The 17,996-nt window shown below is 42.1% G+C and overlaps 2 protein-coding genes across 2 annotated transcripts; one reads left to right on the forward strand and one right to left on the reverse strand.

Annotated features, from left to right (window-relative positions):
- Positions 1 to 793: 793 nt before the first annotated feature.
- On the forward strand, positions 794 to 4,554 carry LOC124117830 (dynein axonemal heavy chain 10-like). The gene is made up of 4 exons (XM_046479858.2): positions 794 to 799; positions 1,091 to 1,271; positions 1,865 to 1,974; positions 3,044 to 4,554. The coding sequence occupies exons 1-4, from the start codon at positions 794 to 796 to the stop codon at positions 3,188 to 3,190; spliced, it is 444 nt and encodes a 147-aa protein (XP_046335814.2). The 3' UTR covers positions 3,191 to 4,554.
- Positions 4,555 to 6,182: 1,628 nt separating this feature from the next.
- On the reverse strand, positions 6,183 to 10,429 carry LOC124117833 (macrophage migration inhibitory factor-like). Its single transcript, XM_046479859.2, has 3 exons — positions 10,202 to 10,429; positions 8,163 to 8,335; positions 6,183 to 7,007 (listed from the first exon to the last, which is right to left on the reverse strand). The coding sequence occupies exons 1-3, from the start codon at positions 10,307 to 10,309 to the stop codon at positions 6,935 to 6,937; spliced, it is 354 nt and encodes a 117-aa protein (XP_046335815.2). The 5' UTR covers positions 10,310 to 10,429; the 3' UTR covers positions 6,183 to 6,934.
- Positions 10,430 to 17,996: the final 7,567 nt, after the last annotated feature.

The following is a 17,996-nucleotide window of genomic DNA, read 5'->3' on the forward strand; positions in this document are numbered from 1 at the left end:
TTTTCTAATCATGCAACCTCGAAAACGTTGACATGGTGTATTCCGAACGACAGTTATGGCCAATACGACTGATTCCGTCAAAATGATCGTCTATCTCTCACTTCCGCGGGATAAACATTTGAACAGAGGAGGCGTTGCACAGTACGTGGGAAGCACGGGATTCCGGAATGTTCCTTTGTTCAGTTTAAAAAAAATTAATCAAGAACTGTGTCAACATAGTTTTCAAGCGAAGTCTGAAATTGAAGTCGCCAGGTTAAAACGAGTGTCGTAAAGCTCGAGAAAGCTGCTTTCTAATTGGCTGATGTCGACTTCTTGTTAGTCATTTCGGTGGTCGGTCAAAGTTCGCGAAAGGTCGTTCTGACGTGACCCATAATGGGATGTCCTCAGATCTTTGTTTCGCAGCAGCGAGAACTTAGGTCTGATTTCAATGAGATTGGGGAATTTTATTATTATGATTATGATTATGATTATGATTATTATTATTCCTACATTGACACACAATTAGGCAAATCACATATTATAACACAAATTTTCTAACAAGACAAGCATGAGATATTTACCTATTCTGCACATATATCGGTATTCTGCAATACGCTTTTCAAATCATACATATTGCAATATGTGTTTCTGTAAAACAATGTAACAATTTACATTATTATTTGTATTGTAAAATCTGCCAAGAAACTTAATCACAAATGATGTTCCCCTTCAAATTTATAATAAAAAAAACACTGGTAACGTTGAAGTGATTTCACAATCATTCTGTTATCTACCCTGTATTCACAACTTCAAAATGGCGGCAAATAAAAATATTAACTTTAGTATGTGGAACATTATAATCTGCATGTACAATTAGTGTTACATCACTGTCAAACACTGAAGCTCCCAATATATCGCAATGCGTATCGCAGTACGATAACAGTGCAATATGTTGCAAGACATCCTTTATCATTATTTCAGTGGTCAACATTCATATTGGTAACACTGGTTTTCAATGAACTCATATATAACTAAATATACATAGTTGTTATTAGTGTTCTTAAAATGTACACAGGATAAATATTTGATTGTGAACGTCTGTTTGTGGCAGGTGAATGAAGGTGAGCCCTCTGTGATGTGGTTGTCCGGTCTGCACATACCGGAGTCCTATCTCACGGCCTTGGTGCAAGCGACATGTCGTAAGAACAGCTGGCCACTGGACAAGTCCACTCTGTACACCAGCGTCACACAGTACCAGGCCGCGGAGGACGTCACAGAACGGGCACATGCTGGTCAGTACACTGTGGACCCGTCAAGATCCGGGATAGAATAGGTCTTCAGCAACCCATGCTTGCCGTAAAAGGCGACGATGCTTGTCGTAAGAGTCGACTAACTGGATCGGGTGGTCATACTAGCTGACTTGGTTGATGCATGTCATCGTATCCCAATTGTGTGGATCGATGCTCATAATGGCAATCACCCGATTGTCTGATCCAGACCCGATTATTTAAGACCCCCGTCATATAGCTGGAATATTGCTGAGTGTGGCGTTAAACAACAAATATACAAACAAATAGTACACAGTGACATTTATAGACCCCAATTTTCAAACCCTTTAAATTATCAGATTGATCTGTAAGTTTATTTCTGCTTCAAAATGAAATTACATGTTTTTCTTTGAGCTATATCATTACCCTACCCAGAGTAGCCTAGCACTATTAAACTGGCATAGTCTGGACTAGCACAAGCAGTCACACTCATGTGCATGCATGTCTCTATGTGAGAGAAACAATCTTGAATGTGATGTTAAACCTGATTTGATCTCCTCTCTTTGAGCCATAAGCCTATACAATGCCATGAAAGTTCCATGTGTTGCTGTCGTCAGGTTGTTTCATGTACGGCCTGTGTCTCATCCGTCAGAAACCCAAACAGCTCATTCAAGAACTACCAGTTCTCAAGATCATCCCCATCGAAGCTCATCGGCTCAAACTCCAGGTGAGTAGGTCACTTTGAGATAACTGGTATCAAACATGTGAAATTGAATTCCAGGATTGGCTATTCCATGGTGATGACCTGAGGTCAGATTATGACAGACTACTTTCCTGACTGTAGTTCATTGATGTTTCTCATGAGTGAGTGAGTTGTGTTTAATGCCGCTTTTAACAGTATTACAGTTAAATTGCGGCATGTTAGCTTATTGTGGGAGGAAAGCCCGAAGTGATGCAGGTCTCAGACGTTTACCACTCCAGTGAAACCCACGAGCACGGGTATGGTGCCGACAAACCTAGAAACATAATCGGGGCGAACCGGGATTCGAACCCACAATCATAGGTTTCTGGCATGCCCAAGGGACGCAACTCTGCACAGCAAATCACGGCGCCTCAGACGACTGGGCCACCTGTGGCCCCGATGTTTCTCATGCTTTAGTCAGTCACCTATGTCTCTGAGCAGTTTATGCTTTTAGAGTGTTCATAGATGTTCTATCATCTTATCTAGTTTGCATTATCATCATTGTCTTGATAATCCACATATCGTGGAAACATTTTGTAAAGGTGCTCACTAGGTATCAGTAGTAAGAGAAAGATGGTGTAATGTATTAATGCACCAATGAAATCATGAGAATGGACAAAATATGCATCGATTTGATGCTGAAATGGTGTGATTTTCAGGAGCTTGTTAAATACAGTTTGAATCAACTAAGATAAATGACATCCGACAGACACTCTTGTAGTAATTTCTATAAGTCTATGAGTTCCTGGTTTGGAAAGTGTTGGCAAGGTATTTTTTAAAAGGATTTCAAAGCCATAATAACACTAACAAAAACTGAAAACAGTTTCTCCTAATTAAAGTGAGCAAGCTGTTTGGAAAAGGGTGATCGTGTAGTTTCGCTTGGTTTTCTTCACAATTGTCTTACATGTAATATTACATTTAAAACATCGAAAAGAAGTTTCAATTATTGATTCAGATATAAATAAATACCTGGTAGTCTTTAAAAATAAAATAAAATAAAAATGCAATGCTGTGTTGCCATGTAACATTGAGATAAACCTGTTTTGTTTTGCAGAACACATTCCGTACGCCTGTGTATGTGACCTCACAGAGGAGGAACGCCATGGGTGTCGAGCTGGTCTTCGAGGCCTACCTCGCCACATCTGAACACACCAGCCACTGGGTGCTGCAAGGAGCTTGTCTCATTCTCAACACAGATTAGATCACAACATGTTCGTCTTATAAGACTCCACCGCTTTAAGCTTTCCATAGAACCTAAATCCCAATCATTAGAACCAAATAACTGTCAGTTCAGGTGATTGTATAGAAGTATGTTTTTTCATTCAAACAGAATGTTTAATCAATTTCTTATTTTGAAATGATTCATGGTCGATCATTGTCCAAAATGGAGAACTTATTCAATTAGAAGTTGTCTACAGGGTCATTTAAAAAGTTTATGCACATAAAATGTCCAAAGCCTGACAGGAGATTATTTTCACTGAAGTCATCAGTATTAAATGTTACATTGTCTATAAATAATGATATAAGTATTCAGTGACTGTTGTTTATGATGCTAATTGGTGTCATAGTGCTCTTAAATGTCAATTTCATTTGACCTGTTGTTGTGTTCAATTTTGTACATAGCTTCAACAGTGAAGCAGTATTGTATATTTCTTGTTAGTGAACTGTTGTGATATTTGTATTGATAATGTAAGTTCTAACAATGTCATTTATTGATGTCACGACGGAGATATATGCATGAAACTCCATTCCGATTAAATCATAACAGTAATTCACAAAAATCAAATATTTCATCCAGTATCTACAAAGTGTGCATATTTATTTGTGTACTTTTGTGTGTAGAGCTTTAGCTGTGATATGATATATTTATTTATATCCATTGAAAGTATTTCTATCAAAGCATTCATTTATCATGTTTATCCTGAACTTGCCATGCAATATGTTGAAACATTCCGTCCAAATATGGTACCAAGATTAATGGTAAACACTATTCTATGAAAGTTCTAAAAGCGTTTGTATTATTGGGTATGGTTTGGAGAGTTTTTTCCACCCATCAAATCAGTATTTACTGTCTTCAGATGATTTCAGTTGGTATTGTGATAATGAACTGTACTTACATTAAATGGTCAATTCCTTTAATTCAGAATTATAAGAACTCACATTGTGCCAAACATTTAAGTACATTTGTCATGAAGTACACCGTGTGGGATTTTTTTTATATATTGAAAGGTTTTTTTTTGTTTTTATTTATTGATCTCACACAAAACTATGTTTTATTTTGTGTGAAAAAGAAGAAAACCTAAAAAAGAATGAATGAAAATAAAATAATAAAATATTATCTGTTTAGTGTTGTGATAATCATTGGGACATGGGTGGCCCCGCCTACATTCACTGTGGCTTGTGTGACCCCAGATTTCTCTGCATTATAAGCCTTGGCAATATCCGGTCTGTGTTCACTGGCTTCACCAAAGTGGTCAATGTCTAAGATCTGTGCCTTTTGAGGACTGACCGCCTCCGTGCATCTGCCCGAAGAGCTGAAGGTTAGGGGTTCGATCCCGTCCTTGTCATTCCAAAAGACGCTAAAAATTACTCTGCCTGGTGCTCGGTATTAAGGGACTAATAAGGACTGGTCGGCTCGGAGTCAGTATACTGTGTTAGTGGGGTATTCACTCGGGCATGCTATCTCCGTGGGCTATCTCCGTGGGCTAGCACCATAAAATTAGCCGGGACTAGTACAAGCAGCCACACACAGACACACATACATGGATGTCGCTAAATAAGTGCAATAATCTTGAATGCGACGTTCAACCCCATTTCACCTCACCTCACCTCACCTCACCCCACCTCACTTCAAATCAAGACAAGGGTAAATATTAAACTGAATAGAATGAAAATATATGTATCCATTCTCTGTCAACAACGGTTCATTTCAAGTCGTCAATAACGGTAATCCGGTCGTTGTTGTAATTAACTGTGAGTAACGTGATCTGCCGTTCAGTTCACACACGATAAAAAGATTACATACATCCAGCTATACAAGGGGCAGTGGGGTAGCCTGGTGGTTAAAGCGTTCAGTCATCACACAGAACACCCAGGTTCGATTCTCCACATGGGTACAATGTGTGAAGCCAATTTCTGGTGTCCCCCTGCATGATTTTGCTTGAATATTGCCAAAAAAGGCGTAAAACCATACTCACTCACTCACCTACAAAAAAACACTTTTTATAACCAGATAGTTAGACGAACATTTAGTCTCTGAAATCTTATATTACTTAATATTCTTCTTGACTCTAAGATAAATAAAAAATTCCCTATGCTGATTGGAATAGAGCTAGCAAGGGCTGGCTAGACTTGCTTTTGTATGCATTTCTAGATTGATTTTTTTCAATAAAATAGATATATTCCACGGTCATGGTGCAGAATAGAGCTAGCAAGGGCTGGCTAGACTTGCTTTTGTTTGTGAGTCTAGATTTATTTTTTTTCAATAAAATAAATATATTCCACGGTCATGGTGCAGGACTAACAGCTAGTGTATCAAGGCTTGTGCGCCAGTGAGTCCCAACAATGTGTACCGGTGCTTGTATTGTCAATCACTGATGTGTGTGTTTGTTGTCTAACCCTGCACAAAGCAATATTCCAGCTATTTGAAGGCGAATCAAATATGGACCAGGCAATCCAGTGATGGATACTGTGAACAACGATCTAGCCGTTGGGGTATGTTGACACACCGTCAAACCAAGTCACAGAACCTGACCACCCGATCAATTAAGTCGCCTATTGTTTTTGTATGTTTGTTTGTTGTTTAACGCCACACTCAGCAATATTCCAGCTATATGATGGCGGTCTGTAAATAATCTGGACCAGACAATCCAGTGATTGACATCATGAGCATCGATCCACTCATTTGGGATACGATGACATGCATCAACCAAGTCAGCGAGTCTGACCACCCAATCCCGTTAGTCGCCTCTTTACGGCCAGCATGGGTTGCTGAAGATCTATTTTACCAAGCATTTTCAAGGGGTGTGTCGCCTCTGATGACCAACAAAGGCTGCTAGGGACCAGTTCTAACTTAAATCCCCATGGGGGTCAATCATAGCTTGACAAATAAGATGATCATATTTACAGCTGCTGGTATAATACGGACTGCTGCGTAAAACAACATTCACTCACATATATAATTGAACCCATGATTCCAGTTTTACACATTTAATACAAATATCAGACTTCATCTGTGCATCAACTTACATACAGTACTGCATCATGCATGGAGAAGTATGAGACAGCTTGATATCTCTTAACCCTTGGACTGTGTGACAATGGTCGTACTGGAAGCTGGACATTTTTATCAGTTTCAGTGGATAATCTAGACTGGGTATTCTCTTGGACTGATCATTTATATTTACAATAATATTAACTAATAATAATTTGAGGGATTTTTCACCGAGATATAGATTGAAAATTCACGTTAATTAGGAAAGTATGGCATATTAAGTATGGCGGCATTAGTGCAACATGCACAGGTCATGTTAAAAACCATAAGACTGGTCATACAAAAGATAACACAAATATAAATCTTACTTAATGAACTGTTCTACATCACTAAATGACACTCTTCAAATTATTTCAGCAGACTAAGAGTTAATATGTTCAAGAGAAATACCACATTGTTCGACCTGGTACATCTCAACGACAGATGTTATATTACTTTGATTTCCCTAACTGAAGTGATGCGATTTTATAGCTTTTCACTGGCATGTATTGTACTCTTACAGAGCTGCCATAGACATAGATGCTGCTGATGTGACAAACAAATTTAACATGAGTATGAAAGTGACAAGCCTTCACCACTGATACTATGGTTCATCGTAAGTTGATTAAAATGAAGATTTTGCAGTCAATATTTTGCCCAATCCAGCTGTTTATTTCCACTAGTGCGTGATCCCTACAAGGCTGCAAATGTGGTCCCGCCATACCCGACCTCAAGTCGTTCCATTTTGGTAAATTTGATGTAGTTTCTGTAAATAACCAAAACCAGAAATCAGAATTCTACTCATCTGTGGATCTGTGTGGCAACTGACCACCCTAATACTGACCTTGGTCACTTGTGAAGATGACCAGGAAACCAGTACCAAATCCATTCTTATGTGACCTTTGACCAACTTACTATTGACCCTTTGGGTGGTAAGTGTTTTACATAACAAATTTTTTTCAGCCTGGACACGCTTTTTACATCTTCCCGGGGCAAGAGAGTTAACTGACTATAAAAGTCCAGTTTCCACCCTTGCCAAACTAGGCTAGTATTATGGAGTTACGTTTTGGCTGGACTAACGAGTCTATGCATAGTCCAATCAAAATCGCGCACCGAAATTGAAATCCGGTTCGTAAACTGTCGTCGGTCAATTGCAGGATTTGCAAAGCGTGTGCACCGCCAACTCGTTGTTAGCAGATATTTGCAAAAAGAAATTATGTTTTTAATCAAGGTGCTCACGTGATTTCATGCATTTCGCGATGTAAGATCCGTTTTATCACAATACAGATCTTGATTATCGATCAGATCGTCTTGACTAGGCGCCGCAATTTGCTTTGTAGCAAATGCAAGTGATACGAGAGGTGAAATCTGATTGGCTCAAAGAAGAGGCTTAGAAGGGACATAACTCGTAATATCCACTGGTGGCACTTTGATCTAGCGCAGTAATTCCACCCTAGTTTGGCAATGGTGGAAACTGGACTTTTAAAGTCAGTTAACTTCCTTGCCTCGGGAAGATGGCCTTTTTATAGATATAAACCTTACCTACAACCAGTACAAACCTATAAAATCACCAACAGGATAACAGATCAAACATCTTCGATTATACAGGGTACTTTATCCTCTTTCTATTAGGATAAACACCCTGTACTCATTTGTCAACAAGGTTTCATATTTATATCCTGTCACAATAAATCATGATAAATTTTTCAGCATGTCAAGTATTGCAAGGTATCGTATTGCAACCTTACAAGACTATCAAGATGTCTATTATTTAGCCAATAAGTGTATCGTTACATACTCAAGCCTTAAGCAGTGGCCATGTGTTGTCTTGATTTACCACAAGCATAAAGTACGCAATCTATTCTCCCCCAGAACTCCACCAACATGACCAATACTTCAGCAATTCAATGCTATTTCTAACCTTTTAGGGTCAATGCCAAGCTTTTGTTGCAGGAATTCTGAAATTTCTTTGGACATCTGAATGTTTTCCTCTTTCCCCATGTGTCCGATACTCTGCAGCTCGGAGTTGGCACATGCATCAGTCGTACCCCCGTGGCTCATCATCTGATCTGGATGAATCCTCACCATCACATACTGAAATATAGCAAACTACTTAGTCGGGGTGCATGAATTGAGTAAATGATTTATTGAGTTGTGTGAACAATTGAGTCAGCTGAGCAAATGGTTGTGGAGGTTGGGTGAATGATTGAGTAAGCTGAGTGAATGAGTATTGAGTGATGGATTGAGGTGATTAAAACATTGAGTAGATTGAGCAAATAATTGAATAGATTTGGTGAATGATTGAGTAAGCTGAGTGAATGGTTGTGTTAATGATTGAGTAAGTTAAGTGAATGATTGAGTAGGTTGAGCAAATAATTGAATAGATTTGGTGAATGATTGAGTAAGCTGAGTGAATGGTTGTGGAGATTGGATCAATGATTGAGTAAGCAGAGTGAATGAGTATTGAGTGATGGATTGAGGTGATTAAAACATTGAGTAGATTGAGCAAATAATTGAATAGATTTGGTGAATGATTGAGTAAGTTAAGTGTATGATTGAGTAGGTTGAGTGAATAATTGAGTAGATTTGGTGAATGATTGAATAAGCTGAGTGAATGATTGAGTAGGCTGAGCGAATAATTAAGTCAAGTGATTGAGTGAGCTGGGTTAATCACTGCTTTTAACAGTATTCCAGTTGCATCACTGCGTGTCAGCTTAATGTGGGACTAAAGCCTGAAGTGATGCAGGTTTTAGACATTAATACCTTGGGACAAACCTAGAAACATAGTCGGGACGAGCCAGGATTCAAACCCACAATCATAGGTTCCTGGTTCTGCCCAATGGACGCAACTCTGCACAGCGTATTGTGGTGCCATAGTCGACTTTCCGCCTATGCCCCGATTAAGTCAAGTGTATGATTAAGTGTAGCAATCAAATCACCTCATTTGAAGGTTTGAATTTACTGTTGACACCTGGCTCCCTTACCTTATTATGAGGTGAAGGAATTTTTAATGACTAGTGGTAATCTTTCACAACTGATAGAATTTTTTGCCGGGTCCTGGAACGCGTATTTGCATAACATTTGCAAACAATATAACCATTTCCCAAATGTGTACAAATATGCATGAAAAACCGAATAGGGGACTAACATTGTGCATTTTAGCCAATGTAGTCTTTTTATTTTCAGTTTGTATTCCTGTATTTCTTTACGGTTCTTTTCTGCTGATTGAATAAACTTATCATGTATACACAAACAGATGCAAATTCACCTGAAACTGCATCCGAAGCAGAATTATTATTTAAAAAGGCCTACCTTAACTTGTTGGTTCATAAATACCCAACTAAAGTAGCAGTAACAATATGCTGAACACCCAAAGAGAACTGTCAATACCCGATGTGAATGAAAATGGGAGGAAATACCCAGTGGTTCCAAACATTATCTGGATCACTGGTACACTATTGGAAGCTTTATGGTCGTACCATATTTTCTCCATTAAACGCCTGAACATATATTTCTTTCAGACTCTCTTTACCCCCATCGTTTAATCGAGAAACAATGATCGACTAACCATTTGCTCAAACACATCTTCGTAGTTCTCTAAATTGCTTCTGTTTAGCGGGGATTAGTGTTGAACGCATGTAGTAGTCAAAATACAATACGGAGAGAATTCTGTCCATAAAAGCTCCTTTTGTTTAATAGAGGCCCGGGGTTTGTTGATTTCATGTACCCTCTTCCCAGGCGTTTAATCAAGGAAATACGGTAGCCTGCATCCATCCAGGCTATTTAACAAATTGTTATCAGAGGTCACTACTAATTAAGTTTTCCTCCTTAGATTTGATAATACATCGTAATATTCTGAAAAACTATTCAACATACTAATATAAAGAGCATTGACTAATCACAACATATATTTTGGTTTGGAAAATAATGTTCTTCTTGTGCGTGATAGCTTGAACTTACAGTTTCCGGTTTCCGTATAGCTTTGGCGATGACGTTTGAGGTTTCCAACAGAAAACCCTTTGGGATGGCACTTGCTGGCAGATTCGTGAACAGAAGAAAACACGGCATGGCTACACTGACTCCGAGACACAAGCTTTTCTGCTGACACACACCGCTGTCCTCGCTTGATAAATCGAGAGCCTCGTCGTCGAGCTTCTGAAGCGCGTGGTTCAGAAACGGGTTCACGCTACCTCGCACTGCACTGCACGACAATATGCGCACCCACAATATTAAAATGTAACAGGTCGACACATCAGACGATTTGCATGAAGTACCTGTCGTTATGTGTTCTTCGAACAAAATTGTATTGTCTAGCACACCTGGTATAGTCAAAAATAAGAGAAAGATTGTAATGATTAATTAATAAAAGTTGTTGATAACACTGTACCAGAGATGGTATACAGTATATGGCTAGTGAGTGACAGAGTATGGTTTTACGCCGCTTTTAGCAATATTCCAGCAATATCACGGCAGGGGGACACCAGAAATGGGCTTCACACATTGTACCAATGTCAGGAATCAAACCCCGGGTCTTCGGCGTGACGAGCTAACGCCTTAACCACTAGGCTACCCAACGCCCCTCTTACAGACCCTGACACAAATATATAAAAAACAGCACATGCAAGTGTATAATGTTTAGCAAGTCTAGATTACTGCAGTATCTGAAAGTAAAGACATTCTGTGGATTGGTCCGTTCCGGCGTCTGGTCTGCACCTCGGATTTTCCAAAACGGACTGTCCCTCTCCCTGGGGTGAGCATGCTGATTTCTCCATCCTAAATAGACAACGCAACACTCATTTTTGTTCAATTTTTTTTAATCCCCCGCTCACATGAACCAACACAACAAAACAAAAGTCACAGGATTAGGGGCGTCCCTGTGATTTTTGTGAACCAAGGGTGGCCACTAGGGTGTGAACCTCTGTCCATTCCTAAAAACGTGGTGAACAGGAAACTTTGTTACTTGGAGTGAACAAGACACTCGACTCTTCTCTTCCATGCTTCTTCGGACATCAGACGTCTGTATTTTTAATTCACTTCTCCATCAGGACAATCAGATGTTCTTTCCAGGGTTTGTCTGTGGCTTCCCATTGGCAGAGTGTCACAACGCAGCAATAACAGATAACACGGTCACCTCGTCCTTGATAAAAATAACCAGCCATGGCCATAGCATAAGGGGTCTGGGTAATCTGTTTAGGCCACGTTTGAAAAGACCTCAGACATTCTTGAAATGAATCATAGTTAGGATGAGAAGGATGGCACAAGGTGTTAGAAGAAGAAGGTCCCTCCAGAATGTCACTGAGTCGCCATGTGTCATCCATAAGGAGTGTGTCGTCCATAAAGAGTGTGTGTAATCTCGCTTCTTCTCTCGCCTTTTCAGACACCCACTCGGTTTCGGGGACATCTCGGGATGGTGGTATGGCATTCATAGACTGTCTTTGCCCCATATACCGCGGCGGCGGCGGAGGCGACGGTGATGTCTCTGGTCTCATAGGTGATGGTGTTGGTGATAAGCCATGGATGTGTTTTTTCTGACAAAGTAAGACATCTCTTCTAGAAAATGTGCACACACATAACAGACAGGGGAGGGGGAGGTCATGACCTCTTCATCATTATCATCATCACCTCGTGACGTCATATGTGGACTCCATGACGTCTTGCATGTCACTGATGATGTGATAAGACTCTGTCCTGTGTACTGGGATGACTGACACCAGGCAGCTGATCTTTCAAGCATGGCCTTTCTCTTTTATCTATTTTTTATTCTTTACTTTTTTTCTTTACTTTTACAACGAGCATGTGCACAGACTTGACAGACAAACAGACAGACAAAGTAGACGACATCTCAACTAAGCATCTGCCCTCGGTTTGGCACCCTATTGGAGTTGAGATCAATCAAGACACAAAGAGTCAGTTCAATCAATCACTGTTTAATAATGAACAACAAGAACAACCAGATACATAGGAAATACGAAAAGACAACTGAGGAGGGAGTGCTTTGCATGTCCCTACAACAACGAGAAAACCTTTTCTCTTTCATCTTCAGGCTCTTCGAGTGAAGATGGGGTCACCATAAGATGTGGTCCTTCATCATATTGACCCAAATAGGTTCCAAACATGTTTGGGACGCCTAATCAGTAAAACAGGTACAGTCTATGGCCTCCCTGAAACAGAGATGACAAATCACTTGACCACTGTTACAGCTTATGTATATTGTTGTGGCGACAGGCACTACATTCACGCTGTATGGAAGTGAGTTGAGCTTCTCCATAAGCATCGTCGTCAACGTTGTCGTCGCAAACCATGTGCATACCTGAGGAGATGATATCCTCCGGTGATGCTGTTGACCAAGAAGCATCAAGCAGGGTTGGTGTGTCCAGACCCATGGAAGGGAGGGCTGTCAGCTTGAGCGCTTCATGATCATCATCGTCACTGGTCGTCATCATCACAGACGAATAGGTTGGCTCCCGTGGGGTTTGTTCCCACCACTGTACCAATAGGGTCTATGCTGAACTGACATCGGGGGAAAGAAGGATGGGTGTCCTGTCAATCCAACAAGAAAAGAACCCTTCAGTATACCCACGATCATCGTCATGCATTCGTGATACTCATCATCATCATCATCATCATTATCATCATCATCATTACAACATACACATCCCAAAGAATAGCATGGTACTTAATGTTGTTCTTGATGAGAGATCTTCAGAGACAATTTCTTCTGTGGTCGCCTTTTTGCAGGTGTTGCAGATGTTGCAAGTTTCAAGAAGGATGTCCCTTTTGTTTCGGTGTCTGTTGTTGCTGTTGTTGTGGTTGTTGCTGTTGTTGTGGTTGGTGCTGTTGTTGTGGTTGGTGCTGTTGTTGTGGTTTTAGTTGCTGCTGCTGTTGTTGTTGATGCTGCTGCTGCTGGTGTTTTTTCATCATCACACGTCGTAGGCCTTTATCTTTGCACATATCACGTCGTACACTTCACCCCACAGTTCAGCGGTCATTTCACCATTCCCTTCACCGTTCCCTTCCACCCACGTCGCTCCGTGTCTTTGCATTCATAAGTTTGGACATGATGTTGTCCGGATTTTCTGTCCGTTGGTTCTGTCCAAGTCTTCACGGATGTGAGTCAACACTTGATGGTACTCTCTCCAAACACACGTTTCTCCCAGATAAAACGCCAACAGCCAACACAACGTGAGGAACATCAATCAGAGGGACGATTTTGTTGCTTGGACAGATCAGTGAAAAGTGATGACCAGAGAGCGTCTGTTAGTTTAAGGTACTGAAACCCTGCTTCCTGACTGGCTCATTCCGGTGCCTGGTCTGCACCCCAGTTTTCCAAACTGGACCGACCCGTGTGTTTCTTTTCAATAGGAAATGGATTTTACCATGAGAGAGAAAGCACAACCTCATTTCGACCAATCATAGGCCAGCACAGGCTGAGCGCGGCCTCTGATTGATCCAAAAACCCAAGTTTCTGATTCATTTAGATTTCGATCCGTTTTTTTTGCTGTAGGTGTGCATGTCGATTCATTTTCGATCCGTTGTGACACCCAAAAATGATCTAGTCGTCTCTGTACCCAAAGGGGAGCGTGTCTACAGGCAGCCCTGTGGTTTTGTCGTGGACGATGTGTCACTTTTCGTAAATGGTGCGGTAGTCTTTTCGGGTGGGTCGGGTCACAAGAGCGATCCCGTGCCGAGGTCCTTAATGAATGATCTGCTGAGGGTAATCCAAGCTTATTTTCTCCCCCTCATTCCAATGCCGTTGTCCCAGTATCAGTCCTTTCATGGTGTCAAAGTTGAGGTGTTGTTGGTTTCTGTAATTCAAATTGAACCCTCGCACTTTGCAGGTCGTGAGTGTTCCATTGGGTCTGGGGTTCATTAACTGAATGGCCCAGCTCTGGATTCGTGTCATGGGATTGATGAATGTAAATTACGCTGTCCGTGTCAAAGTGACCCACTTGGGTCTCGTACAGCTTGAGACTTGCTTGTGCGGTGACCCAAGCAGCTATGGCGATATTGAAACGAGAATGAGGTGTTTGGAATTTTTCCTTGTGGGTATAGGTCACTTCCACCATGTATTCATTGACGACGGTGACATCCTCGATGGTATTTTGTTCATCTCTCCACAAGGTAAAGTACTGCGCAGGATCGTTCATATAGACGTTCTGACTATAGTCTAACCATTGTCCGAACTTGCCCCAGAGCGAATTAAGAAAGAGCTTGGCAATAGTGCTAAGTCCTGGGTTCTTCTCGATGTGGTCCTTGTCCAAACGAATGCCTTCTTTGTCATAGATCTCCTGGATATAAGCGATGTGATCGGTACATCCCTCGGGGTATCCGCTGGCTTCGAACTTCTCCTTGAAATGACGGTCGATATAGGAGTCAAAGAGTCCTTTTTGTTGGGTGTCGAGGTCATGCTGTGCAAAAGTGTCGAAATGCCAAACTGAAGCACCTTGTAACCATACTTCTTCACGGATTCATGGAGTTCTACGGTGGCGTACGTGCCCACAAAGGACATGCCATCATGATCGTACATGACGCTGGTGGATAGGGACCTCTGTAGGTCTGGTTGGCTTCGGTATTGAAAAAGTGTGGAAAATACCCTTTCTTCAGTTCATTCAGTCCAAAGGTCTTTGGAAATGCTTTCAGTGGGTAGAGTATGAAATTCAAACTGTCTTTGAAATACAATCGTCCCAGGGTCACCTGTAAAATCTGTTGTCCATTCCGAATCTTGGTGGGGAGTTTCACCAGATGTGGGTACAGCCCCTTCAGGATCAAGTGCAGATCATAGGATCGTGCATTATGTACCATCACATAAATATGCTCCTCCTTCTGGACAGTCGTGTTCTTCTTCTTCGTCTTTGTCTTCTTCGTCTCCATCCCCTTCAACCTCCAATGGGGTTGGCGCATCCACCTCAATGGCATCCTCCACCTTGTCCTCCTCCTCCTCCTGGGGTGATGAACGTCGCTGACGTTTTGTTGGTGAATGAGTTGAGAGGGTTCCATCCTGTTTTGCGTGTGCTGCCCTCCTCTTCCTCTTGGTTCTTCTTCTTCTTGGGTTTTTCGGCCAGAGTCGTCAACCAAACACCTCGCCTCGAAACACGTTCTCGCGGTTGGGACCATAACCTTCTTCTCTCCATGGACAGTGTTTGCACAACTCCTTTGTCGTTTCACTGATGCATCGTCCACATCCTAACTGCACCACGCACAAATTTGGGATGTCGGGCACCTGTGAATCGATTGACAGGCGCTGGGTTTTCCCTCTGACGGTGACTGAAGAAGTTGGGTGTAACACTGTTGATTTGGGAACCAGCGTTGACATTTTAAGCAAGGGATCCCGTGCTCTTCCTTGGGTTCGCAATAGCTAGAGTGGAGGCAACGGTGGCAGCGGTATTGTTTGGTGCAGGGATGGAGTTCGGGATGATCGTAACGGTGGTCGAAGAGTTCGGAGTAATGTTTAGACGCAAAAAAAGCTGGCATGGAAGTGATCACATCGTAGTGGTGATCATGATGGAATAAATGCAGCACGGTGGTGTTGGGTGGAGCCTCATCAGTCTCTGGTCCACCTCTTGACTGTAGACTTTCAGTTGATAATTTATGTGGGCCAAGGCGCTGCCCACGCGTTCTAGGTCATCGAGGCCCCGACAGGGACCTTCAGGAATGCCAAGGCGCCGAAACAAGTCCCGTGCTCATATGCCTTGAATGTCGACTCGATCTATTCTCGTCAGTCTCTTTCTCTGGGTTTCCCATTCTTGGGTCGGAGGGTTGGGCTTCTGGGTATAATGCTGTGCCACCACAAGGGCCCTTGCCAAACAGGATTGATCTTCTTTCTTGATCTGTACAATACCCTTTTGGCATTCTAAAAATGCTTCAAGTCCAACCACGTTTTTCAGACGGTCGCCACTGCCTGATCCTAGCCTGTCAGGATCTGCTACGTGAACTAAGGTCACAACTATGGTGGCATCGATGTTCAGGGCTTTGTTGGACTGTTGGACTTTTTCCACGGCATGTCAGATATCTAGCCTATGGAGATCTTCAAAGCAACGAAAGGGAATCCGTATGGGAGTGTTCAAAGCAGGGTGGTCGATACCTAGACCAATACGATCCCCCTTCTGGCCTGACATCTGTTGATAGAAGTCATCGATCACCCTGTAAAAAAAAAACGGCAGTTCTATGGGAACGCGGTCCGGTGGTACGGTTTCCAAGTAGTCTGGGGGCGGTCGGGTAGCCTAGTGGTCAAAGCGTTCGCTCATCACGCCGAAGACCCGGGTTCGATTCCCGACATGGGTACAATGTGTGAAGCCCATTTCTGGTGTCCCCCACCGTGATATTGCTGGAATATTGCTAAAAGCGGCGTAAAACCATATTCACTCACTCACTCACTCCAAGTAGTCTGGGTTGAATGTCAAACGATACGTATGGTTAGCAGTTCTTAACCGTCTGGATCGTGTCGTGTCTTTCCTCTCCAAACGGTACGCATCATTCTGCTTGCTCGTCATGATGGCAATGAGTGCCTGATGAACGTCTGCACTATGAGATTGACTGAACGTCTGATTTATAGACAAACCCTCCCCAAAGCAGGACCCGAGCCGAGTTGTGCTTTCTCTCCCATGGAAAAAAACATTTCCTATGGAAAAGAAACACAAGGGTCGGGTCATTTTGGAAAACCGATGTGCAGGCCAGGCACTGGAACGGATTAATCAGCGTGCGGCGTTTCTGACCAATCAACGTGCAGTGATTTTCGATCCGGTTCTTCTCCTATAAAACAAGAGATCAACCACTCGTGTGGGTCAGTGTCATCGCATCGAGAATGGCAGAGACAAAGAAGAGCTGTACGAACACGTGTGAGGGAGACGTGGTGACTGATAGTGCAGATGCTTCTGGATGTTGGAATAAGAGTACGGATGCTTGTGATGGCATGTCGCCGCTCAGTAACACACCATAACCCTATTATCTACGATTTGAAAGAAGGCTTGTTTCGTTTGAGGAGTGGCCAACGCAAATGAATCAGACTGCTGAAGAGATGGCCCATGCAGGCTTTGTGTACACGCAGGGTGCCGATGGTGTGTACTGTTTCCAATGCGTCGTGCGGCTAAGAAGATGGGCGTCCCACGACGACCCTTGGGCGGAACACTTTATAAGTGGTTTCCACCCTGCGACTACCTAAAGTTGACCGGTCTGGTGAGACACAAGAAGAAGCTACAGCTACACTATCTCTGCGAGGAGAATGTGAATCAGAGCAACACGAATGGTGTAGCTGCCATTTCCTGTTTCCTGTGTTCCTGTTCCTGTTCCTTTTCCCGTTCATGTTCTCGTTTGTTTGCTGCTGTGGTTGTTGTGGATGGTTCAGTCTGTTTCCGCTATGTATGTTTGTATGTATGTATGTATGTATGTATGTATGTATGTATGTATGTATGTATGTATGTATGTATGTATGTATGTGTGTGTGTATGTATGTATGCATGCATGCATGCATGCATTGCGAGTGGCATCACGTGTGCATGGAGACACGAGTCAAACACCACGTATGTCTATCGATCTCTCAATCCATCTAAATATGATTATTAGGAATAACCATATTGATAAACGTCTGTTTGAAGACACGCATGACATCACGTTTGCATGGAGACACGTGTGACACTACGTTTGCATAGAGACATGAAGTACATCACGTTTGCATGAAAATACGAGTAACAGTAAACATGTAGACATACACGAGTGCCAACTCCTCGGCGTGAATAAACGAGTGACAACGTCATAATCA

The sequence above is a fragment of the Haliotis rufescens genome, unplaced genomic scaffold, assembly GCF_023055435.1.
Source record: "Haliotis rufescens isolate VD_foot unplaced genomic scaffold, xgHalRufe1.0.p SCAF_38, whole genome shotgun sequence".
Classification (NCBI taxonomy): domain Eukaryota; kingdom Metazoa; phylum Mollusca; class Gastropoda; order Lepetellida; family Haliotidae; genus Haliotis; species Haliotis rufescens.